Source organism: Sarcophilus harrisii, chromosome 3, assembly GCF_902635505.1.
Source record: "Sarcophilus harrisii chromosome 3, mSarHar1.11, whole genome shotgun sequence".
Lineage (NCBI taxonomy): Eukaryota > Metazoa > Chordata > Mammalia > Dasyuromorphia > Dasyuridae > Sarcophilus > Sarcophilus harrisii.
Window position 1 is genome coordinate 58,758,388 of NC_045428.1, and position 26,071 is coordinate 58,784,458.

The 26,071-nt window shown below is 31.9% G+C and overlaps 1 protein-coding gene across 4 annotated transcripts in view; it reads right to left on the reverse strand.

The window, feature by feature from the left end:
• Positions 1-7,884: 7,884 nt before the first annotated feature.
• Positions 7,885-26,071, reverse strand: part of ACSL3 (acyl-CoA synthetase long chain family member 3) — a 68,004-nt gene continuing 49,817 nt past the window's right edge. For 3 of the 4 annotated variants that reach the window (XM_012546589.3, XM_031957965.1, XM_003766146.4), the window contains 5 exons: positions 24,984-25,058; positions 18,317-18,508; positions 16,371-16,485; positions 13,703-13,860; positions 7,885-11,346 (listed from right to left, as the gene is read on the reverse strand). In XM_012546589.3, coding sequence (XP_012402043.1) covers positions 11,189-11,346; positions 13,703-13,860; positions 16,371-16,485; positions 18,317-18,508; positions 24,984-25,058 — 698 coding nt within the window. In that variant the 3' untranslated portion in view covers positions 7,885-11,188. The remainder of the gene's footprint in view (positions 11,347-13,702; positions 13,861-16,370; positions 16,486-18,316; positions 18,509-24,983; positions 25,059-26,071) is intronic. The other variant, XM_031957966.1, reaches the window with a different exon arrangement.

The following is a 26,071-nucleotide window of genomic DNA, read 5'->3' on the forward strand; positions in this document are numbered from 1 at the left end:
CCTCGTCTATGGCCAAAGTGTGACTCTGGTTAGTCTTAGCCCACCCCCAGTCCCTCCTACAATCTTCTGTATACACCAATCATTGAGCCAGCACGGGATACTGGGAAGGATCATTTTCCAAGCATATACCCATAGAGTATTGTCCAATCAGTAGTTAGCCTCAAGTGCTCCACAGTCCTAACCTCAGTGCATCGTCTCAATAATTTCAACCCTTTACAACAAGTTCAAAAGTATAAATTAAGAACTGAACTTGATTCACTAATAAGTCAAGAAGAGGAAGAATTTAATCAGTGCTGGAGAGAGCAACGAAGGAGTCAAGGGACTGGAGCCACAGTGAGGACGAAAAACAGGGTTTAAGAGAGCCTGGAAGGTAATCTTGCACCCATGGGGCAATGTTCTGTCACAATGCTCTGGAAGTGAGACACAATGGAAAAAAGAGGAATTCTTGGGACAAACTCTATAAGGCAGAGGCAGAAACTGTCTAGAGAGCCCAGGACGAATACTTCCCTAAGTTTTGAATCTATGTGGAATACAGAAATGTAAGGGTCATGATCCAGAGAATGAAAGGATGGATAATGAGGAGAGTGGGAAAAATTCCTTCTTGGAAAGAGAGACAGAGACAGAAACTTAAAAAAAAAACTAATGAATAGGATTAGCTGAAAGAAAGAGAGAATCTTCTTGACTCAGAAAAAAAAAGGGGGGGGGGTAATTAAATAACCAGATAAAAGCAGGAAAGAAAAAGAAGTAAGCAAAACTCTAAAGGAAAAGTAATAAATGGGAGGAAGGGATTAGTAGTGATGAAAAGAGAACCAGCAGAAATAAGGCCATCTTAAAAAAAAATGATAAAAACCAATAATGATGAAAGTACATAAAATTTGTGGGATATATCTAAAGCTTTAGCAGGAAGAAAAATAATTTTAGTTTAAATTTTGATAGTATTTTATTTTTCCAAATGCAAAGATAGTTTTCAACATTTACCTTTGCAAAACCTTATATTCCAAACTTTTCTCCCTTTCTCCACCTCCACTGTCTCCAAGACAGCAAGTAACATGTGCAATAGGTTAAACATATGTGACAGAATGGCTGGATCATTTCACAATTCCATCAACAATGCATTAGTGTCCCAGTTTTCCCACATGCCCTCCCAATTTATCATTATTTTTCCCTGTCATCTTAGCTAATCTTAGAAGTGAAGTGGTATCTCAGAGCTATCTTAATTTGAATTTCTCTAATCAATAGTAAGAGTATTTTTTTTCTTATGACTAGAAATGGCTTCTTTTTTTCATCTGAAAATTCTCTGTTCATATCTTTTAACCATCTATCAATTGAGGAATGGCTTGTATTCTTATAGATTTTAGACTCAATTTCCTATGTATTTTAGAAATGAGACCTTTATCAGAAATACTGGCTGTAAAAATTTTTTCTCAGCTTTCTGCTTCCCTTCTAATCTTAGCTGAATTTGTTTTGTTTGTGTGTAAAGCTTTTAATTTAATGCAATCAAAATTATCCGTTTTGCATTTCACAATGTTCTCTAGTTCTTCTTTGACCATAAATTACTCCCTTCTCCACAGATCTGTGATTACTTGTTCTTCTAATTTGCTTATGATTATCACCCTTTATAAAATCATGAAACTCATTTCGACTTTAGTTGATATAAGGTGCTAGGTGTTGATCAATACCCACACTTCCTGCCATATTATTTTATCAGTTTTCCCAACAATTATTATCAAATAGCAAGTTCTTATCCCAAAAGCTTAAATCTTTGAGTTTATCCATCACTAGGATTACTACAGTCATTGACTATTATGTCATGTGAATCTAAGCTATTCCACTGATCCACTATATTTCTTAGCCAGTACCAAATGTTTTTGATGACCATCACTTTATAACAGTTTGTACAATAAGTCTGATACAGCTAGGCCACTTTCCTTTGCATTTGTTTTCATTAATTCACTTGAAATGCTTGACATTTTGTTTTCCCAGATGAATTTTGTTATTTGTTCTAGCTCTACAAAGTAATTTCTTGGCAGTTTAATTATTATGGCACTGAACAATTAATTTAAATAGAAATGTCATTTTTATTATATTAGTTTAGCCTACCCATGAGCAATTGATATTCTTTCAATTATTTAATCTAACTTTATTTGTGTGAAAAGTATTTTGTAATTGTATTCATATAATACCAGGCTTTGTCTTAGCAGGTGGACTATCAAATATTTTATATTATTTACAGTTATTTTAAATGGGAAGCTCTTGCTGCTGGACTTGGTTGGAAACATATAGAAATACTGATGATTTATATGGGTTTATTTTATATCCTGAAACTTTGCTAAAGTTATTGTTTCTAGCAGGTTTTTTAATCAATTTTCTTTAAGTATACCATCATATCATCTTGAAAAGAGTAATAATTGATGATAGTGGGCAACCACCTTGTTTCACTTCAGGGGAAAAATCATCATCACTAAAAACATAATTATTTTCTATTCTGAATTAACAATTTGAATATGCATTTTCAAAAACTTAAAAAAAACAGATAACTAAATTAAAATAAGCACAAAAGGAAATATTAACAATTAGAAGAGATAAATTGAAAACAAAAACTATAGAAATAACTAAAACTAAAGACTAGCTCTTTAAAAATTGGTAAACCTTTACTAATCTGAACAATAACAAAGTAGAAAAATCAAATTAATGTCTTAGCAAATGAATAAGGTAAAAACTACAACAAAACCAAAAGGAATAAAAGGAATAAGAACATAATATAAAGTTATATGCTAACAAAAACTGAGAACACAAAAGAGAAAAGTTTTCAAAACTATAAAATACCTAAATTATCAGAAGGTCAAATACTGATCTTAAATAACTTAACTTCAAAAAACAAAACATTTAACTTTAAAGAAATTACTCAAAAAATGGGGGAAGTTGATAAGGGAATGTAATTCTGATCTTTATGGCTTCACAGAAGGATTCTATCAAACTTTCAAAAAACTATCAATACCTATACTTGACAAATTATTCTCAAAAATGAGAAAGAAAGCAACCTAGTAACAATCGTTTTTATGAGATAAAGGAAGCCCTAATATCTAGAGAAATACAAAACGGGGGGAAAGGGGAATATAGACCAATATCATTAATGAACATTGTCTCAAAATTTTTTTAACAAAATCCTGTCACAAGCAAGTGCAAGAGATCATTCTTCATGACCAAACTAGATTTATGCCAGGAATGTAAGGATAGTAAAAGATTAATAAATCAACATAATTCTATCACAAACCAAAACAGCCAAAAAAAACATGATTATCTCAATAGATTGCAAGAGCCTTTGACAAAATACAGAGACATTTATGCTTTAAAACTACATGGAACATAGTCATTGGTACATTTCAGAAAATCATAATAAAAAGTAGCTATCTAAAACATACACTTAAGAGAATATACTTAAAACCTTTTCCAATAAGCACAGGAGAGTGAAGCAAGGTTGCCTAGCCTCCTCACTATTATTTGATGAAGTTGTGAGAAACTAATAACATTGAGAGAAAAAGGAAATCATAAAGATAAGAGATAAAAACTATACCTAGCTATTGATAATATGATGGAATACTTTGAAAATCCTAAAGAATCAGTAAAGATTTTTTAAGTGTGATAAAGTTGCAGGGTACCTCAAAAAAAAAAAAAAAAACAAAAGCATTTCTATATAATAAAGCACAAGAAGCAATAATAGAAAAGGTAATCCCATTTCAATTAGCTACAAAATGAATAAACTATCTGGGGATTGACTTACCAAAGCATTACAGAATCACGTAAATTTAATTTCAAAGTGCCTCTTAAAGAAATTAAGAACTTCTAAGTAGCTGAAGGAATATTCATTGCTCATGATTAGACTGTATCATTGCACATCTACACTTTTAATGCTATGCCAATTAAATTACCAAAGGGATACTTCATAGAATTTAATAAAATAATAAAATTTGTTTGGAAAAACAAAAAGACAAAGATATTAGGAGAAATGAATAAATAGGGATAAAGGTGAAATAGCACTTCCAGAACTTAAACTTAATCATAAAACAGTTCTCAAGACTTTCATGTGGTATTGGTTAAGAAAGGCAGAGAGAGATATTAATGAAACAGATATACAAAGAATAATCAGAAACAATGGAACTCAATAACCCAGAATACATATTTACATATATATTTATTCACTGGAATATATATATATTAAATAAAATAAACATATATATGTGTGTGTTTGTAAAAATATAAATTAACAAGGGAAAACTGCTGATATGGTTTTTTTTAAAAACCTGCTGGAAAAACTATAATGTAGTCTGGCAGAAATTAGTCTTAAACCAACACTTTATAACACATTCCATAACATATTCTTAATATATACACTCTCTTAGAAAATATATAACTAATTATATATTACATATAATTACTAGCCATTGCCCAATAATTTTCACAAGAAGAAATGTAAAATATTGCTTAAGCACACAAAAGAATGCCTCAAGTTACCAATAATGAAAAATGCACATCAAAACCATTTCACCTCACATCCTGAAAATCAGCAAAGATGTCCAAAAATAGGCAATATCAATGTTCAAATGGCTGTGTAATGAAAGGCATATTAACACATTATTAGTGAAGTTGTAAAATCGAACAACCATTTTGAAAAATAATTTGTGGGAATAGATGTAAATAAAGTAACAAAAAATGTCCATACTTTTGAACTAGACACTACTGGGCTTATATTCCATGAAAGTCACTGAGAAGAAAGTCCCCACATACACCAAAATATTTGCAGCAACACTTTTTGTGATAAAATACTGATTAAAAAATAAATGTCCCATCTACCACAGAATTACTGAATTAGGGTACATGAAATAGGATACTACTATGCTATAAAAAAATCTGAGGAATAAGAAAATGTTAAGTTCTATATAAACTAATAGAATGAAGTAAGTAAAGTCAAAAAAAAAAAATAGGATACCTACAACAATGTAAATGGAAAAGATCACCACATATACAAATAAAAAATTAATGTAACAAAATCACAAAACCCAAGAGTGACTGAATATGAAAAATAATAGGACACTAAGGCACCCCCCCCCCCTTTATGGAGGTGGAAGTTCCACAGGTATTTCACATATCACATTTTAGACTTTTTCAATGTATTGATCAGATGCTAATCTTTTTTCTTCTTTTAATCTTCATAAAATACAACTTGTCATGTGAGAGTTGTGAATATGTGACTTACTCAGGGTCACACACCTAGTAACTGCCTGAGGCAAGATTTGAAATCAGGGAGTGTTCCTGGCTTCAGCCACTGTTATCACTTAGCTGCCCCTAAAAACAAGTCTCTACTCAATCAATTGTTAATTATTAAATAACTTCTGGTCCCCAACACAAACATATACATTATGCAGAAAACATTCCAGTGAAATAACCTTGGAGAAATGCTTTATGTCTTGGTCCCAAGCAACTGAAGCCAGTTAAAGCTTCTCCAAACAAAGGTTACCTAACCTTTAGAAAAATAGGAAGTTGTAGTCTTATGATCTCACTTGAAATGACAAGAATCATGGTCTAGATCCCATCTTCTTAAACTATGGTTTAAGAATTAAACTTTTAAAACTTAAAAAAAAAAATCCAAAAGAGGTTTGCAAATGAAAAAAATTTAAAAAGCTCTGCTTTAAAGCAGGGGTTTGTAATCTTTTCTCTCTGTGAATGGACTTCTTTGGAAGCCTATCAAATGCTTCTCAGAATGTTTTTTAGTGTTTATAGTAAAACACCTAAAATCACAAAAGTGAAAGAAATGGAAAAAGTTTAAGGAAGCCCAGGTCTATAGTCAAGTAGCCTCAGCTTCCACTTTGAAAGCACAGAAATCTGGTGATTTGCATAAGGATAGTGAAATAGCAAAACCCAAAGCATGAGAAAAGTGGAATGAGGAAATGATAAAAGTAGAATGAGGAAAAAAAAAAAAAATGAGTTCATTATTCAACAGAATTGAAATCAATGGTCAATTACAATATAAAAGAAAACTTAAAAGATTGAATTTTACTGTACATACTTTGAACAGCTACTTTTTAGAAGAAGGCTAGAGACAATTGAGAAGAGGCTGAGCATAAATGGAAAGGGAGAACATGGGAATCATGGAAGAGAGTTGGATTCAAGTATTAGAGAAGAAGGGATATTCATCAATTGGAGAACGGCTATCCTCATCAATTAGGGAATGGGTTGAACTGGTGATGACAGGTGAGTATGACAGAATAGTGTTGTAAGGAATGATAAAGGGGATGGTTTCTAAGAAACCTGGAAAGACTCATATGAACTGATGCAATCAAATAAGCAAAACCAGAAAAACAAAGTAATAATATAATCAACTTTGGAATACTTCTTAGTTAACTCCAATGAATACCACCAATTACAAATCTAGGGACCCATAATGAAACATGCTATCCAATTCCAGATAATGAAAGATGGATTTGATTGCAGATTAAAGCATATTTTCTTCTCTTTCTTTCTTTTCCTGGCCCTTTTTGGGGGATGATGCAGAGAACATGACTAGCACAGATATTTATTTTATAAGACTAGGACCTATATTTGTCTTGCCTAACTGGATGGCAAAGAATTTGGAATTAAAATTGAATTTTTTTTAAAAGTCAAAATACAGATCTCAAAAAAATATTTCTAAATTACTTTTTCAGTTTTTGAGGGTGTGCGGGTAGACGGATGGTAGTCTATTTTCTTCCATAATATGACTAATGTAGCAATACCAAGCTCTTAAGTGCTTCAACAGTACTTGCTTCAGCATCCTTCATGACCATTTTTCTCATCTACCAATTCCATCGTGGGAAGTCTTCACATGCCTGGGGTAGACAATCCCTTCCCAAACTCGCCAATAGAACCAACATGGAAATGTTTTGCATGACCACACACATATAACCTATATCAAATTGTTTGCCTTCTCAAAGGGAGGAAAATAAGTTAGAACTCAAGAATTTTAAAAGATGAATGTTAAAAATATTTGAAAAACTTAAGAGGTGATTTAAATTCTAAATCTATTATTTACTACCTTGTGATAATAGGCAAGCTGTCAGCCACTGGTTCTTCATCCAAATATACGATTGAGTGACCTGTAAAGTCCCATCTAGCTCTTAAATGTATGATCCTCTATTAGGGAGAAAAAGAAAAGCCTGTTACATAATTTGATACAAGTATATTTGCCAAATATTAGAATTGTTCATACATCTAACCTTCCCCATCTCATTTTATCTTTACAACAATAAATTATAGTTTAATTAATAACCTAAAGGTTCTAGGGTATGAATATCCTAATCCCAGTATTAAATGTCAATTCCAGTCCAAAGAAAATCTTTTGTATTCAAATACTGTTGCAGTCATCCTTTTCCAAAGATACTGTTGCAGTCATCCTTTTCCAAAGATACTGTCCCTCAAAAGCTTTGTTTCAATTGCATACTAAATTATCATCTCTAAGAAAATGGTATAAAGTAGCACAAATCTCAGTATTCACATTCCAAATAATGTTATTTCTACCAATACCTATTTGAAAAAGTACAGCTTTTTAAGATGCTAAGCAAAGCACATAGGGAAATAATGGAAGAAACATTGAGTAATAAAGTTAGAATGTAAAACATTCTAGAACTTAAATATCACAGAAAACCTTTAAAGTGATAAAATGAAGATAATTTTCATTCAACACAAATGCTATGTAGAAAAAAAGGAGGAAGTTATAATAAACAAAGAGAAAATTTGAGTTCCCGAGTTCTGAAAACTGTTAATAGTTTTAATAGTCTAAAAACGAGTCTTTTTGAAAATAATATAGAAGCACCCAATAAAGTAAAAACTTCAGGGTTTAACTTAAGAAACTTATTTTACATTTCTTTATTCTTGAAACTTGTCCAATTACAAATAAATAATCCATACAACATAACTCTTTGATATACACTTTTTTTCAGGCAGGTAAGAGCAACCAAGAATACATTGAAAATGAGTTTACATTAAATAACCAATTACAATATACAACTGGTCATTCGGTTACATTTTCAGCATGGTCCAATATATACACTGTTTAAAAGTGGACCACTTTATATAAAACACAGATGTATACAATTTTCTTACAGGCCCAAGAAATGAACACACATCACAGCTTTAAAAAAAAGTTGCATCAGGATCTCTAAGAATTCAAATACAAAAATGTTTATAAGCTTGTGAATTTTGGCAGCAAATAGAAAAATGTATGCCAAGCTATCTTATTCTTACTGGCAGGTGCTGGAAAAATTGACAAGCTCCACGAGATTTTATAGAGGTTATCAAGTCGACATATTAAAAAGATTATTACTTAGAGAATTGACATCACCTAATGCCATTGATTCAATTTTGCACTGAATTTAACTTTCATTTCAGCAAACTACTAACAGAAGAATGCTTCCTTGGTGGGCACATCTGATCTTCACAGAAAGAATTATGGAGATTATTGCAACAAACTTGTAAGAACTCTTCAAACATCTTATTTTCCCAATCAATCCAGGAAACCTCCCTATTAAGAATGTCTTCTATCTGGAATTTGACATAGTTCAAAATTTATTGTAATATTTTCAGAAACAATGCCAAAGCCAAGAAAAACACCTTAGAACTTATTTCTTTCCTTTCTTATCTGTCAGGTCACCAAAATAACTCAGTATCTCACACAATAAAACATTTTAAAGTTATTTAATTTTCCTAATGATGACAATGCAAGATTAATTGAAGGATGAATAATATTTGTTCTATATACTTAGTCTCAACATTCTTGTTTTGCTGTGGTTATAGTTGTCTGGCTCAGATTTGGTGTACTGAACCAATGTTCCACTCTAAGCCTATCAACAAATGAGAGACTAGGTAGATAATGAAGTCAGCTAAGTCTCAATAGCTGTTTCTGGAAGGAAAAAGAAAATATATTTTTCAGTTCTGAAATACATGCTAATTGGTTATCTAATCTTTTCTAACTAAATTCTACTTTTCTTAAGGACATCCCCCACCTGAAAGAAAGTATATTGCAAAATGCAACAGAATCCCAAATTAGAAAAATGCTCCCACTGTGGAAATTTTATTCTTTGAGGTCAAAAAAAAAGCCTGGTCCAAATGGCATGTGAACCATGCTTCTTTTTATGAGCCGTTTTCCTACAAATCTACATTTTCATACCCTTCTTAATTCTTTTGTCATGTAATGTATGCAATAAACTGGGGCAATTTAAATGTTTCTAATCTCCATTTTCCTAGAATCCAAGACTTTCTACTTCATAAATTATATTAATATTGATGTAGAAAGAAGGCCTTCTTGTTCCTCTTAATTTCTCTCATCTTAAAAAAGCACTTCCTCAGGGCAATTGTTCTAAACTATCAAGAAAACATATGGCAGAGAGAAATATGCGAATACATGATAAGAAGAAAAGCCAAAAACAAAAAATTAAAAAACTAATTTTCAAGGTGTGATACCGTTGTGATGCAACCAAAGCCTTCCAATCAAGCAACATACGTCCATTTAGTCTTAAGTTGCTCAACATTCAAAAATCTTACCCAAGTTATCTAGGGCCAAATATTTAATATTTTTGCCTTTGTTTTTATGTTTAAAGGAGCTGAGATGCAGTTACTTCTATGAACTGTGCTTTTACGTTAATAGGTTAAAAAAAATTTCATGTAATATGTTGCTGAAAAGTGTGCCAATAAATTAAAAAGCATTGATTTGTGCACATTTCAATTTGTGTGATCATCTTTGATGTCATATTCTCTAATTCCTTGGGTAATGTTTTATAAATTCTAAAGCACTTCAAAAAGTTTATCTATTAGACAGGCAGCATTGTAGGAATCAAGTGTCTAGTGATATAGAAAAACTTGGAAATTAAATCTTAACAGTTCTCCAATTTAAAGGTTAATAAGAAGAATGTCTTCTAAATTATCACGTAACCTTGATGAGAACACTTTTTCAATCCTAGATGGCCCCATTTTTATTCATATATCATATTCATATCCTTCAAGATAAAAAACATTTGTAATTAGCAAAGGGAAAAAGTTGAAGACTTTTTTACAAGAAGGACTTACTCAAATATCCAACTAACATATAGATGTAAATAAATACAACCTGGTGCGAATTTATATCCAAGAAAATACTCCTAAATTTAAAAACAAGAAATAATCAAGCCAATTGGACCACAGGTAGGGGATATATGACAGTTTTCAATGATTCATGTGTTGCAAAATATAGAAACCTGAATGTTTTTAAGGCTGATGTAGAAAAAAGATGTTTGGCTTTTTAAACTACCATCTTTAAAAAATACCTTGTCGAACCTTCAGAGTTGTTTTCCTTTAACAGTTTCAGTGTCCTCCCAGTTTTAACAATTGTATAAAATTGTCTGGATAGATTTTAAAGTAAAACCATTAGAGGAGAGTTACTAACTGGCATTATACTTCCTACATTAAATATCTTCTGAATTAATAATGACCTGTAGTATTGCTTCATTATATACAGTGCCATGACCAAACTTCATTATTTCCCATTTTAAAATTAAATATTTAAAGAATAAACTGTCAGGCACATATTCACAAGATGTTGATCTCTTAAATCATAAGCCTGAATATATTTATTTCTCTCAAATGCATACAAGACAATAATTACACAACAACAAGTCTGATCTTCTGTTCAACAATGATTTGATTCATAAGCATTTGAAATTTACATAATTTCACATCAATATCCTTTTGTTTTTAAATACTGTATGTAAAAAAGGCCCCAAAAGCAACCATTTCTAATATTTCTTAGTTATCCCTCTATACAACCAAACTTTAAAAAGTTACAAACTGAACATTATACAGGATATATAAATCATTTTTAAAAATTTTGAGATTTTAAAATCAGTTTCCCCAATATGATTCAGGAAAATCCACAAACTGACAAATATAGTCATAGGTAGTGAAGTAAATTGGGGGGGGTGAAAAAAAAAAGAAGAGACAGACACAAGTTTGCTGTCTTAAAATTTTACTAATCCTGTCAGTTAAAGATGGTGATGTCATGAGAAATAACAGTTTAGGCTTAAAATGAGGAATGGTGTTTGTCTCAAAGACTGAGACATGCAATTCAAGTATTTTCCTATTTGATCTGAGCTCACTGTCGCAAACAGGTGCAAAAAGAGAATGATCATTTCCCTCCGTACATTCGCTCAATGTCCTCTTGATAATGTGTTTTAAGTTCTTTGCGTTTTAGTTTGAAGGCATCAGTCACCAGGCCAGTTTCGGGGGTCCATGGATCTGGGCTCAAACGAATTTTTACTGGAATTTCAAACTTTTCCAGACCTGCTGCCATGACATAAAAAAAAGTTTCAAAATTCAAAAGCATAAAAAATGCCCATTAACAATATGTACTATTCCCCATTTTTAAAATTATCATTACTATTGACATAGTTTTTAAACAAAGTCCATTACTTCTGTCAGGACACCCAAATATTATGAAAAGTTCTGCTAGAGATAAATATTTTTGTCAGGGCACAAATTTTAAAAGGGGAGATCCTTTCAAGTAGCAATAATATTAAGTATACATCCCAAAGCAATCAAGAGGAAAAAGACCAAGAAGTAGTTGAATAAATGTAAAATAAATGACTATGTTATTAAGCACCTACTTTGTTTCAGATATTATGCTAAAAGTACTGGATATAAAAAAGGGTAAAAGTCTGTCTGTGATGTCAGAAGGACGACAACAAGCATACAGGAGACATACAAGACATATATGGAATAGCAGATATTCAATTAAAGGAGATGGAAAAAGCCCCCAAGAGAAGTGGGATATTAGTTTGGACTTGAAGGAAGCCAACCTGTCAAAATAAATAGAAATTTCCAAGATGAGAATATTCTGTTTACAAAAGATAACTAGTATTACTGGAAGAAAAGGGGGGAGGTAAAAAAAAGGAAAGATAGGGTCAAGTAATGAAGAACTTTTGCACAGCCCATAGAGTTTTTCATGACTGGCTCTGGAGGCAGTGGAGAACCTCTGGGATTTATTAAAAAGGAGGTGAATATTCTGTGTTCATCTGTTCAATTCTTTAAGAAGATCACTTTGACAGTTAAGCAGAAGATAAACTGGGGAAGACCAACCAGTGGCTACTGTTAACATCCCAGGTGTGAAGAGATGAAAATGGACTCTAGAGTGGTAGCAGTGTCAGAGAACAGAAAGAGTCTTATGGGACAAATGTCCCGTAAGTGTTCAAATTGACAGACCTGGGTAAAAGATTGGATTTAGGGGGATGGAAGTAAACCATGAAGGATGACACCTAGGTTTTGACAGTGATAACCTTTAAAAATAGGAAAATTCAGGGGTAGGTAAGTGGCGTAGTAGGTAGAACACCACCCCTGAAGTCAGGAGGACCCAAGTTCAAATCTGGCCTCAGATACTTAACACTTCCTAGTTCTGTGACCCTAAGCAAGTCATTTAAACCCACTTGCCTCAACCAAAAAAAAGGAAAAAAAAAAAAAAAAAAAACTCAGAAGGGAGTAGGGATTGGGGGAAAAGTTAATTTGGACATGAAAACTTAAGATGGCTACAGAGCATCAAATTTGAAATGTTCAAAAAGCTTTAAGAGATATGAAAATGAAACTGTGTAAAGAGATTCAGGAATCATCAGCATAAATTAACATATGAGACAATAAGATCCCCAAGTGAAATGGTGGAGATGTGCAGAGACTAGGAGGACACCCACAATTTACAGCATAACCTGGATGAAGATCCAACAAGGGAGAACAACCAAGGAGGAAGAATAGATAAGAGAAGGACCAGGAGAGCAGGACATGAAAACCTAGAGAATAAGGTACTGAAGAGAAGTGTGGTTGGTAAAGACACCAAAGACCACAAGGAAATCAAGAAGGATGAGGCTTAAAAAGCCATTACATCTGGCAATGAAGAAATCATGAGTAACTTTAGACAGAGCAGTTTGGGTTGAATGAGTCAAAAGACAGACTATAAAGAGTTAAGAACAGAGTGAAAGATTTACCATGCTATAAGAAAGGACCAAAGGGATAAATTCAAAGAAATGAGCTGATAAAGTGAGTAAAACCAGGGGAAAATGTATGCAATGTAGACTACTATCCCAATCCTCACTTCTTGGCACAGTTTATGAACTAAAGCTATAGAATGAGACATTCAATTTCAGACACAGTTTTGTCTAACTAGATTTATTTGTGGCAATACAGCACTCGATAGTGATATTTAAAAAAGATTATCAACTGATTTAAAAACACAATACCAGAGAATAGGCCAGAAGAAGACAATGAAAACAAGCAGATAGGTGTTGGACCAGGTTATATCTGAACTATACATTTGTTATGCGTAATGCAAATTTCAGAGTTTCATAAGTGGTCCTTTTTATGTTCGTCTTTTTGAGAGGAAATATTTGGTTTTGTTAATATTTATTAAGTTCATCATTAGGGAAAAAAAATTTATCTAAAGGGAGAGTGTGAAGAGCTGATTGATCTGACTAGTAACATCTTGAATAAGTAGCTATGAAGTTTGAACTTTATCTTATAGAAATGAAAGTTGGTTGAGGAGCACATATATAAGTTTTATAAAGGAAATATTGTGTAACATCAGAAGAACCAAAAAGATTTTCCCTATTTCTTACAACAGTTTTCATGAATTCTGTAAAAAGTTTACCAGAGCACTCACCTGAAACAGCTGCCTCAGAGAGCACTTTCAGAACTTCCTTTTCCATTTCAGGACTATTACAGATCTCCTCCCAAGTCCCTCTAAGTTCTTTTTGTCGAGCCAGCTCTGTTAGTTCCTTCTGATTTGGCACAACAAATCCAATGACATAAGAATGATAACTAAAATATATAAAACATGGTAGATTATGTATTAACACATTTTAGATGGGACAGCCATGAATAACACCTGGCTAAAAATAGTCATTTTCAAAATTCTATAAGCTAAGAAATTCCAAACTACAAAATCTCTAAATTCCTTTGTTAATGACATTTGAATGTACCGTATTTTACTAAACAAAATTCTATCTATTCCTTCAGTATTTCCCAGCATTTTACATTTACTACAATGCTTTTTAGAATTTGCAATAGTAATGCTAATGTGCAACTGTATGGCTTTAGATAACGACAAAATATCACACCTTCCATGTGTATACTGCTTCCTAGTTTTTTAAAGTGATTTCACATATTCTCTCTCAAACCCAAAGTGGCAGGGTAAAAGCAATCATCACCATCTTCATTTTTATGGACAATAGACTTCCAGGTAGGAATAAGGATCATTTCTTGTCCTAATTCTTCATGAATTCTTCATGAGCAATTAGACCTTTAAGGTTATCCTTTGTGCCCCTTCTTGCACAAGTCATCTCTGATGATATTCTATGCTCTCTTTATATACACTCTCCATTGTTCTTTATTTTTGATAATTTTTGATTCTTATAGATATTGTAGTAGTCCATGACTGAAAAAACGAGTATTTAAAAAAATGTTTTTTTAACTTTCAAGAGCATCTTGCAAGAGCTAAAGGTAGTAAACAATTTTCCGAACTGTGACACTGATGCATTGTTGGTGGAGTTGTGATTGGATCTAACCATTCTGGAGAGCAATTTGGAACCATATTCTGAAAAGTTATCAAGCTATGCATACTCTTTGATCCAGCAGTGTTACTACTGGGCTTATATCCCAAAGAGATCTTAAAGAAGGGAAAGGGACCTATATGTGTAAAAATGTTTGTGGCAGCCCTTTTTGTAGTGGTTAGAAACAGGAAATGAATGGATGCCCATCAATTGGAGAATGGCTGAGTAAATTGTGATATACGAATGTTATGGAATATATTGTTTTGTAAGACATGACTAGCAGGATGAATACAGAGAGGCTTGGAGAGACTTACATTAACTGATGCTAATTGAAATGAATAGAATCAGGAGATCATTTTACATTTCATCAACAATACTATATGAGGATCAATACTGAAGGAAGTGGCTATCTTCAACAATGAAAGAATCCAAATCAGTTCCAATTGATCAGTGCGAAAGAACACTGGGAAATGAGTGTGGACCACAACATAGCATTTATACTCTTTCTATATTGTTTGCTTGCATTTTTATTTTTCTTCCCAGGTTTTTTTACCTTCTTTCTAAATCCAATTCTTCTTTGTGCAGCAAGATAACTGTATGAATATGTATACATGTTGTATTTAATATATACTTTAACATATTTAACATATATGGGACTACCTGCCATCTAGGGGAAGAGGGGGGAAGGAGAGGAAAAGTTGGAACAGAAGTTTTTCCAAGGGTCAAACTTGAAAAATTATCCATGCATATGTTTTGGCAATAAAAAGCTATAATAAATAAAATAAAATAAAATAAAGTACACTACCATATTATCTGAAAAAAAAATTTCCTAAAGCAATTTAGAATTTTCTCTTCACCTCATTTAATTCTGAATCTAACTTAATATTCACATGTACTGCCTAACAAAGAGAGATGCACTGACAGCCTGGATGGCATCTCTTTTCAACTCTATGCAATATTCTAGACAACAGACATTGTTCATCCATTTGATTTATTCCTGTGTAGATTGGACCCATTTTTTTTTTTAACTCATGAATCTCTCTCTCCAAGAAAAATATTTTAGACTTGATAAAATCAAGTCTGATATCATCCACAAACAGGAAAATCTGGAAGTTACTACTATCTATAGGGAATCTCTTTCATACTCTGTTAAGCAGTAGTGGATTCCTTCTGTGAGTATCTGCCTACTGATATTATGCCTCACTTATTATTGATAATCAGGAGAAGGTCCAAATTTTCTTTTGCTACCCTGAGGTAAACCAATAATCCAAAAAAAAAAAAAATAAATTTAACAAACCCAACCCTTAAATGTTTTTTTTTTTTTAATATAACTTTTATTTACAAGATATATACATGGGTACTTTTACAGCATTGACAACTGCAAAACCTTTTGTTCCAATTTTTCCCTTCCTTCCCCCCATTCCCTCCCCCAGATGGCACGTTGACTAATACATGCTAAATATCCAACCCTTAACTGTTGAAGAAAATTGGAGTATAAAATATCATGAAGCTTAACTAGCTAGTTTGGTATTTAAGAATAATCAATTTTAAAAATCACTTATTAGTTCCTTATTTATTTGGTAGGTACTGTACAATCTAGGTTCAATCAAATGGATGCAATTATTGCCTACATAAAACTGAAAACTGAACTCATGGGAACTACTGAGATCAGTAGTGATCTCAGTGAAATGAGGTATAGAGAAAGAAATAAAGCCCAAGATAATTATATAAATAAAAATGTTAAAAGAGACAAAATAGCATTAAATTTTCTTACCATACCTATTTGCATATGCACAGATGTTATCTATTAATGGGAGATTCTTTAAAGCTGCTTCAACTTTTCCAAGAGAAACATATTCTCCTGCCTGAAGTTTTACAAGATCCTTTTTACGATCTGTTAAAAAAAAATAAATGAAGCAGAATCAATCACCAAGATGAAAATTACAAATAACATATGAACAATGAAAGTATATTTTTTTTCACTAAATATCCTTAAATAGCTAATTGTCAACTAAATTTATAATAGGTAAGGATAAAGCAAAAAGTATATATATCAAGAATTTAGGTTCTAATGAGCAATATTAAATATATACCGTTAAAAGTAAAAGCCAAACAATTTGCCTTTTTAATAAAGTGGCATCAAAATCAAAAATCTATTTTTTTACTTCTATTGAAAAAGCTTGGAAAACCTTTAAAATTTAACTATAACAAAATGAAAATTTTTAAATGTGGTTATGTAATAACTACAAATATTTGCTATCAATGCAAATTTAGGCAAATAGCTCCAGCATTGCAGTGGAGGAAGAAACAATTTTTTCAAATAAAAGTAACTATCTTTTAAAAGGGTAAGCTAGAAATTCATTCAAAATAGATTTGCTCTAATACATTTTTAATTGTTATGTGTGACCAACTATATTAAGTTAGACCTAAGCAGACTACATGGAGAAATTATTGTATTTAGTAAAATAGAGTCAAATAATAAACAACATGTACAATGATTCACTGTAAACTTAACCTTTCTTCTGATTTTCACATTTTTGTTGATGATATTGTCATCTTCTAAGTCACCTAGTCAAAACTTCAAGGTTATTTTTATTATTCCCTCTCCTCATATGCCATATCAAGTTATTAATTGGCCAAGCTTGTTGACTTCACTTTAAAGCATCATTAGTACCCATCCCCTTTTTCTCATAATATAGTTCATTTCAGAATTTCACTTCCTCTCACTTAAGTTTAATGAAATAACCTCTTTCTATTTCCTCTCTTCCTTCTCCAATCTATGCTCCATAATTGCCAAAATAATTTTCCTAATGCTCACTGTACAATGAAGATACTCTATGTTTAGTGAATTAAACAGATTTATGTGGCCAAATAGCAGTAAAAATAAAAGACCTCAATACAACTGGTTCCATGAAACATCTTCCTTCTTCCCCACCCCCACCCATCTCAACACTATAGACAAATAAGCCATCCAGAATTTTTCTTTTTATGTAAACAATAATAGTTGAGCTGCCTCATTTGTGGGAACTGTCCAAGGACAAAGCAAACACGATTCCTCAAAAATATAAAACCAAAAACTAATCTAGTATCTATTGAATAGGAAAGGTCACATGAACTAGTGCAACTTATACAGGCCGAAATAATATGTACCACTAACATGCTAAAATATTATTGCTATAGCATTTATTGGAAGCCAAAGAATAAAAAAATTATTGAATGTAATATCCACACCAGAAGTGACCATCTTAGTCTGAATATAGACTTTCATTTTGCCCCCAAATCTGTCTAGGTATAAAAGTTATTAATTTAGAAATCACAATCTTGGTAAGAGAAAATAATTCAAAACATTGAAAATAAAGCATTATTAATGCAAATATAAATCATAATCATAAAATAATTCTTTTAATTAAAATCTTATCACTAGAATTTATAGCATAAAATGCTTTTGTGGAAAAACTCTCATTTTTGATATGGTAAAGTAACCTATATTCAGATGCAGTCTTTATTCTAATTCATTCTAATAGAACATACAGCCAAACAAAGATCACAAACTAAAACAATTAAAATTTATTAATTCTTATAGATTCTCTAATTTATGTGACTATCCAAGATGACGCAAAAAGATCAGTGCCATTTTAAGCTATTTTAACTTAAAACTGAAATAAGATTTTTGGGACAATGTATTAGAAAGATTTATTTCCAACACCCATAATCAGATGACTCACCAATAATCTTTAAACATCCATCAGGATCAAATTCTCCAATATCTCCTGTACAGAGCCACCTCTGTCCATGTTCATCTTCAAAGAAATCAGCATTTGTTTTTGCATCATTTTTGTAATAGCCCATTGTCACGTTCGGACCACCAATTAGAATCTCACCTCTTGGATGTGGTTTATCTGTATTAAAGTATCCACCTAATTAAGAGAAAGAATAGTTTACATTATATGTGAACCTCTTTAATAAAAAAAAAATAGTATATATTTCTAAATTTTTCAATGTAATTTTTATCTTATCTTCCAAGGTTGAAAATGACTTAGAAATAATAGAGAAATTTATTTTAGAAAAAATACAGTTATATAAATGAAAAAAAATGCTATTATCATTAAAAAACATAACATTCCACAGATAGCTTAAGTATATTAATAGATTGAATAATTATTATTATAGATATCTACACATGAAATCTAGCATTTCCTAATATTCCTGCAGAGAAAGGAGAGGGAGGCACACCACACTTGTGCAGAAACAAAAAAGAACATGTTAATGTTTTACAAAATTATTAAAAATGAGACATGTCATATTCTTTCTTTTAACTAACTCCATCATTGTTTAGTAATTATTGCTCTCATAAATAATATAAAGCATATATATTTTGCCATTTCTATCTTTACTTTTTACCACACATACAAGATGATGTTTGTAAATTGTATAACATACAAAATATAAACTGCATTAATAGCTGATATAAATTACATTTAATAGTGCTAAGGAAATACTTTCAGAGCACAAAAGGTTATGAGGATTAAATTATTCTGAGAATTAAAGCATTCTGATTAAGCAAATATCTACATAGAATAAATTAATGAAAAAGCATTTTATTAACAACTATGTGCCAAATATTCTGCTAACATTGGGGATAAAAAGAGGAAAAATTAGACAGCCTTTGCTATTAATGAATTCATACTTTATTTAGGAGGGGAGCATACACACAAACATACAACATAAGAAAATTTCTGTCACAAAGACAAAGACCCTGAAGTCCTAAGGGTGCAGCAAAAAAGTAGATGGCAATAGTTCAGAAGTCCAAAAGGCATCAACACAGGACAAATGGTCAAGCCCAGATAACCTAAGGACATAGTAGCAGCAAAGCAATGTTCCATGTCTCCAGAACCATCAGCTTGCCTCATGAAGTAAAAATGAGAAGAGTCAAACAGAAGAAGGAAGATGCTGCCACCACCCCTTAAATGACAGCCTATGGATTGAGGGAAGGAGTAAAAAAGGAAGTAAAACTTTTTATTAAAGTTATACTTTTCTTTAAACATTTGAATTAAAAAAAAAAAGACAAAAAAAATTTTGAATTTTTAAAAATTATTCCAATTGACTTCTCATCTTCATTACATAGAACATACTTCTGGTGGATCCGTAATTTCATTTTGGGTACTCTTTAGTGATGTGGATTACAGGTCACTACCACCTTTTCATTCTAAGTGTTTATTGTTCATTTGCTACCACAAATTCTCCACCAGGAGTCCAAGTCCCCCCCAATATGTGGGAGCTTTTTAACAATATATGGCTATAATGGTGGGTGTGGACTGTCCAATGTCGATCCTCTGCTCCAAGCTACCTCCTTGTACAAGCATACACTTCTCGCTGATGCATCCTTTTGTGCCGTTTCACTTGTGAAATCATGTATTGGCAATATGGTATGTCATTATGCCATATGTTCACTGTTCCTTTTGTGATTAGCAATTTTAATTATTTGGAAAGTATTAATTCGAGAAACCATACAGAATCACCTGAAGAACATCATTGTTCAAAATATGGGCCTGTATTTCAGAAAAAATCTCAATATCATGAAAAATGCTATACAATTTACCCAAAAATAATATCATCAACTCTATTCCTATTCAGCTATAGGTCCAATTTACAGTACAATGTTCTGAACTTAATGAAATCAATACTAAGTCATCTGCAAAAAAAAAAGGAGTACTGAAGCACCCTCACCATCTGTAGAAAAATCACTCCTAGTCTGAATCTGACAGTGGCAAATACCTTTAGAAAGTATTCACCTCTATTTGATGCCTTTCATAATCTTTTCCAAAGAATAATTTAAGATTTTAATATATGAATGTTAAACATTACTGTTTAACATAACATCCTGTCAGAAGTTAATTTCTAAAACCAAATCAAATGCTATTAAAAAAAAAAAAAAAAAAACAACACTAGAATCCTACACTTAAGATGTGGTTTAGTCTAGATTTCATGAAAGCCTGTTTCATTCTCATACCTCAAAATTGGTTTCTATGCATGCATCAAATATTATTTTTATATCTCGAATGCTTTCAGGGCTGTAAATATTTTTAGTTCAATCTCTTCCATTATAAAAATTGTTCAGTCTTCCCATCCTTGTTTGTTTTTTACCATTATCTGTTATGTTAAAGTCCAAGTAAGAAACTCCATTGTTACTAATATGAAAAATATTTTGTTAAAAAAACAAAAATTCAGATAAATCTGTTTTTATAACAAAACAGATTCGAGTTTATGCCTGAAAGTTCTTGAAGGATCTTTCTTTTAAAGGTACTGTGTTTTTTTTTTGTTTTTTTTTTTTTTCTGATCAAGCCTCATTTTAATGGGTGCAATAGTACAGATATATATATAGCAGTAGAAAAGAAGGCAGGGTTGTACAAACACAGTACAGGGTGGGGGTCCATGACAAAGGGTTGGTATCCCGCCAAGGATGAGCTGCTCAGATGTTTCTGGTGGCAGGAAGCTCTATGATGTGATTAGGGGATGCCAAGATATCTGCCTATTCAAAGTTAGGATGTGATTAGGAGATTCCTATTCAGGAAGTCTTTGGTATGATGCGATTAGGAGATTCAACCTATTCAAGGTTGGCCTTATGTGGCTGTAGATTAGTGCTGGCTCCCAACAGGTCCCCCTTTTTTCATTTATATTTAAAAAAAAAAAAATCAAATGTAGAATTTCTCATTTCTTGACCTGTGCCTGGCTTAGGTTGTTCCTATGGGGAAAAGCCTTACCCGTCATAGGAAGGATGTACAGAAACATCTCTTCCTGGCTTAGGTCGGCTAGTCCTTGAGGAATCTTACCTGTCATTGGCTAACCAGGTCTCGATGTTTGTTTCTATTTCTCATATTTTGTTTCTATTGCTCATATAAGCATCAAGGGGGTCATCACCAGTCTCAAGGCGGTGAGAGTGTACATGAATGGGTTTGGCCAGCGCACTATCTACTTGGGACAAAAGCAAAAGAAGGCCTGTGTTGATCAAATATATTATCCACAGTTACTTGGTGGACTCAAGGCATATTTTCTGGACATGATCATAACTTTACTTGACTACATTAAAAAGGTTGATTTTTTTTTGTTTTGTTTTTTTAAGCTTCAATGGGAGACTGAGATATTCTTATTTTTCCTTACTTAAATAAATCTTTTAAAATAGAGCATCGTTTTTCCTTGAATTGTTTCTTACTTTTCATGAAATGATGCTAGTACTAATAATCTTTTACAAACTTACATAAACATGTTGAAAATCTAAAGCAGGATAGCTCTTAGCTGCCATCTCTATCCTTAGAGTGTGAAAAATCAGGTATTGACTAAGCTTGATTTTCAAAGGGTGAATTGGTTTTTTAAAAATAAACTTTCTAAGGAAATGGTGACAGTTAAAAGAATTATTATGTGAAAACAGATTATCTCCTACAATACTGTTTGACATCAATTTGCTTTTAGAAGCAAAATCCATGTCAGAATGGAGTTGCTTCAGTTGCCAAGTCCTATTTTTTTTTCCACCTTATCTTTGGTTCAAAGTCTTTTCTATTAATTTTCTTGCCATGGGCAAAGTGAATGTCCAAGCACTTTTTCATCTGCTTTTCCTTCAGTTCAACCCTCCTAATGTATATTCCCCTAATTAGAATGAGTTACTTGAGAGCAAAGAATGTTTTATTTGTATGTATCTCCAGGTCAGCAGTGCTTTGCACCAATAAGAGCTTAATATGAATTCAACTGTAAACAAAGGACCTGGAAATTATTCTTATCTATAACCACTTGTTTCCCAATAGAAAGTAATAAATTTAATTTTTTATGATGTCATTTGTTGTACATCTTCAGTTTTTAACATTCTTCTTGAAGTATTAATGATAAACGAGCACATGAGCTCTGTAAAATACACAAGCATGTCTTTTTATTACTGCTAAACCATTTTTCCAAGTTTTCATTCTCCTGCTTTACACTCAGTCTGAAGATTGAATTCATCAAGTATTAAAATATTATATTGACATGGAATTTTTTCTACCTCCTTGCATTCAATAAGAGGTTGAAGCATATAGCTTGCAATCATTTTTTGGTAGCCTCTTTGTAAATGCTTATCAGGAATATTGCATGGGTGGGATAACCAATTGGTTCAACAAATTACTTTTTGTTATCATAGATGTACAACTCCAACTCCTTTTGCCTAAGAAAAACGTAAGATCTACCCTTCTGTTCAATTGCAAATTATTTTTATTTTCCAATTCCCATCATGGTAAGTCATATCTTAATATAATTATATTATTCTTCAAGCCAATTTCAGTAGACTTGGGTTGGAGAGAGCCATCTACATCCAGGAAGAGGACTGTGGGAAGTTAATATGGATCACAACATAATATTTTCACCTTTTTTTGTTGTTTACCTGCTTTTTTTCTCCAATTTATTTTTTCTTTTCAATTTGATTTTTCTTGCACAACATGTAATTGTGGAATTATATTCAGAACAATTGTAGATGGCTAACCTACATTGGATTATTGGCTGCTTAGGGGAAGGAGTGGATAGAAGGAACAGAGAAAAATTTGGAACACAAGGTTTTGCAAGAGTGAATGTTGAAAACTCTTTGCATATCCATCAGTTGGAGAATGGTTGAATAAATTGTGGTATATGAAAATTATGGAATATTACTGTTCTGTAAGAAATGACCAACAGGATAATTTCAGAAAGGCCTGGAGAGACTTACGTGAACTGATGCTGAGTGAAATGAGCAGGACCAGGAGATCATTATATACTTCAACAACAATACTATATGATGACCAGTTCTGATGGACCAGGTCATCCTCAGCAACGAGATCAACCAAATCATTTCTAATGGAGCAGTAATGAACTCAACTAGCTATGCCCAGAAAAAGAACTCTGGGAGATGACTAAAAACCATTACATTGAATTCCCAATCCCTATATTTATGCACACCTGCATTTTTGATTTCCTTCACAAGCTAATTGTACAATATTTCAGAGTCTGATTCTTTTTCTACAGCAAAATAATGTTTTGGTCAGGTATACTTATTGTGTATCTAATTTATATTTTAATATATTTAACATCCACTGGTCATCCTGCCATCTAGGGGAGGGGGTGGGGAGGGTAAGAGGTGAAAAATTGGAACAAGAGGTTTGGCAATTGTTAATGCTGTAAAGTTACCCATGTATATATCCTGTAAATAAAAGGCTATTAAATTAAAAAAAAAAAAAAGAAAAAGAAAACTCTTTGCATATATTTTTAAAATAAAATGCTATAATTTAAAAAAGTAAACTTGAAAACCTCCAAAAAAAAAAAAAAAAAAAGATTTATATACTTCATTGCATTTAACAGTCAAGAAACTAGGTTCTTACATGTCTATCACCAGCACTCAACATTTAAAGACAGTCTGTGTGATAGCATCCTCTGATCTACTTTTCTCTCACTGATCTCATCACAGCAGAAATTTAGGGTCACTATCAAGATTACAGATCATTTTATATTTTCTTTGAGCTTCATGGTCCAAGGATCATCAGGTGGCCTATCATCATTGAATTGCTAGGAGGAAAACATTATATAAAACCTAAAATCCTAAATCCCTCTGTACTAAGGTGAAGGTTTAAATTCTGCCTCCTATGAGAAACTTCATTTTTAAATGGCAGGATAAATGAATCAACTGTTTAAAAATTTGCTTTTTAAAATGTTCTTTGCTTGTAACTAGTAAACTCTGAGAATAATGAGTATTAAATATTTTAATAATCTGACTAAACAATTCAGTTCAACACATATTTCAATAAATTATATATGCATCGTGTTTTCATGATGTTTTTAACAGAGAAATTTATTTTATTAACATAGCAACTGAAAAGCTTTAGAATATTTACTAAAATATGAACTAAGAAATGACTTCTACCAGATCAGGTAAGATTTTTATTTTTTAATAGAACTAAATGTTAATTGTTTTTTCAATTTATATTTGAGCAGCAAAAACTAGATATTTACAAGTATGCACTCATGGGATCAATAATTTTCTGTCCATATAATGAACTAATAAAAAATATATCCTTACATCATATACCAATATTCTAAAAATTCAACCAATGTTTTTACTGACAGAATAATAAAGACATCAATGTTTTACCTATTATTTTAATAAATTTCTAACTTATTTTGGTATAATTATAGTTATGCTATTTATAATCAATTTTTTTTTTAAATTTTATTAAATAAAATTTTTTTAAAACAATAAAATTAACTAAGAATATTATATCTTGACAAAATATCATTGCTGTAAAGAAAAAGTACAACTTTTTTCCATTTCTTAAAAATAAGAAAACTAAATGTAAATTGGCAAGTCCAATCACATACTAATGTACAGTGTACAAAATTTGTTACCTTCTTCCCAGTTCTTTAATTTGATTTCACAGCAAACTAATGGTGCTCCAACTCTACCAGTATTATAGTCCCAAACTAGATTAAAAAGAGAAAAAAATAAATTTGAGAAAAGGAAAAACTGTATATAATTTTCTATATCATCAAAAAAATAAGGATTCCCTACATACAACTTTTTAAAGTATGTTATAAACTAACATCATTTCACATGGCCACTTATTTTCCCCCTGATCTATTTGGAAATTGTTTATATGAAGTGGTAATAAATTTACTAATCTTACATCACTGGATTATATTTCAGAAATATTAAAAATTTGCTGGCAACACTTGCAGACTCTATGTCCAAAGTAATTAAACAATGTAACTTCTAGCATAGGATATAAATGGTCTTTCTTTCTATTTTAGAGTGTCCCTAAAGTCCTGGTGCAATTTCAAGCTTTCAATACTTAAAATTACAGGCTCCAAAGGAAATTTTAAAAACTAATTTTAAAGTATTAATGCTTAAAAGAACATTGAGCCTCTTTTTCTCTGAATAAAGACCATAAGTTCAGTTCAAATTTTGTATTAAGTAACTAAGTTCTTGGGAAGAAAGAAAAAAGCAGTCATTTTAAGGATATGGTACATTTTTTTGTAGTGGCCTCTATTCAGAACAGTATGGTATAAACGTATATGTCTAGAGGTAGGATAGGAACTAGACCTGTGATTTCTGAAAGACAAAACTCCCCCTTATAAACACAGCATGATAATTGCAACTTCAGTCTCAGAAACTTGTATATGACTGTGTGTGTGTGTGTGTGTGTTGGGAGGGGTGGAGGGGAGGGTGTTTACACACACAAACACAGCATCTATATGGCGCCATAGTGCGAAGTCCAAGACATGGAATCAAGAAAATCAGAGTTCAAATTCAACTTTAGACACTAGTTGTGTTGACCATAGTTAAGCCATTTAACCTATCTTTTCATCATCTGTAAAATGCCTGCCAGCATGCTGTAAAGACCAAATAACTGTGAAGTGGTCAGCACAGTGCCTGCCTGGTGTGTAGGAAGCAGTACATAAATATTAGTTAGGGGGAGAGAGTACTATTACTATTA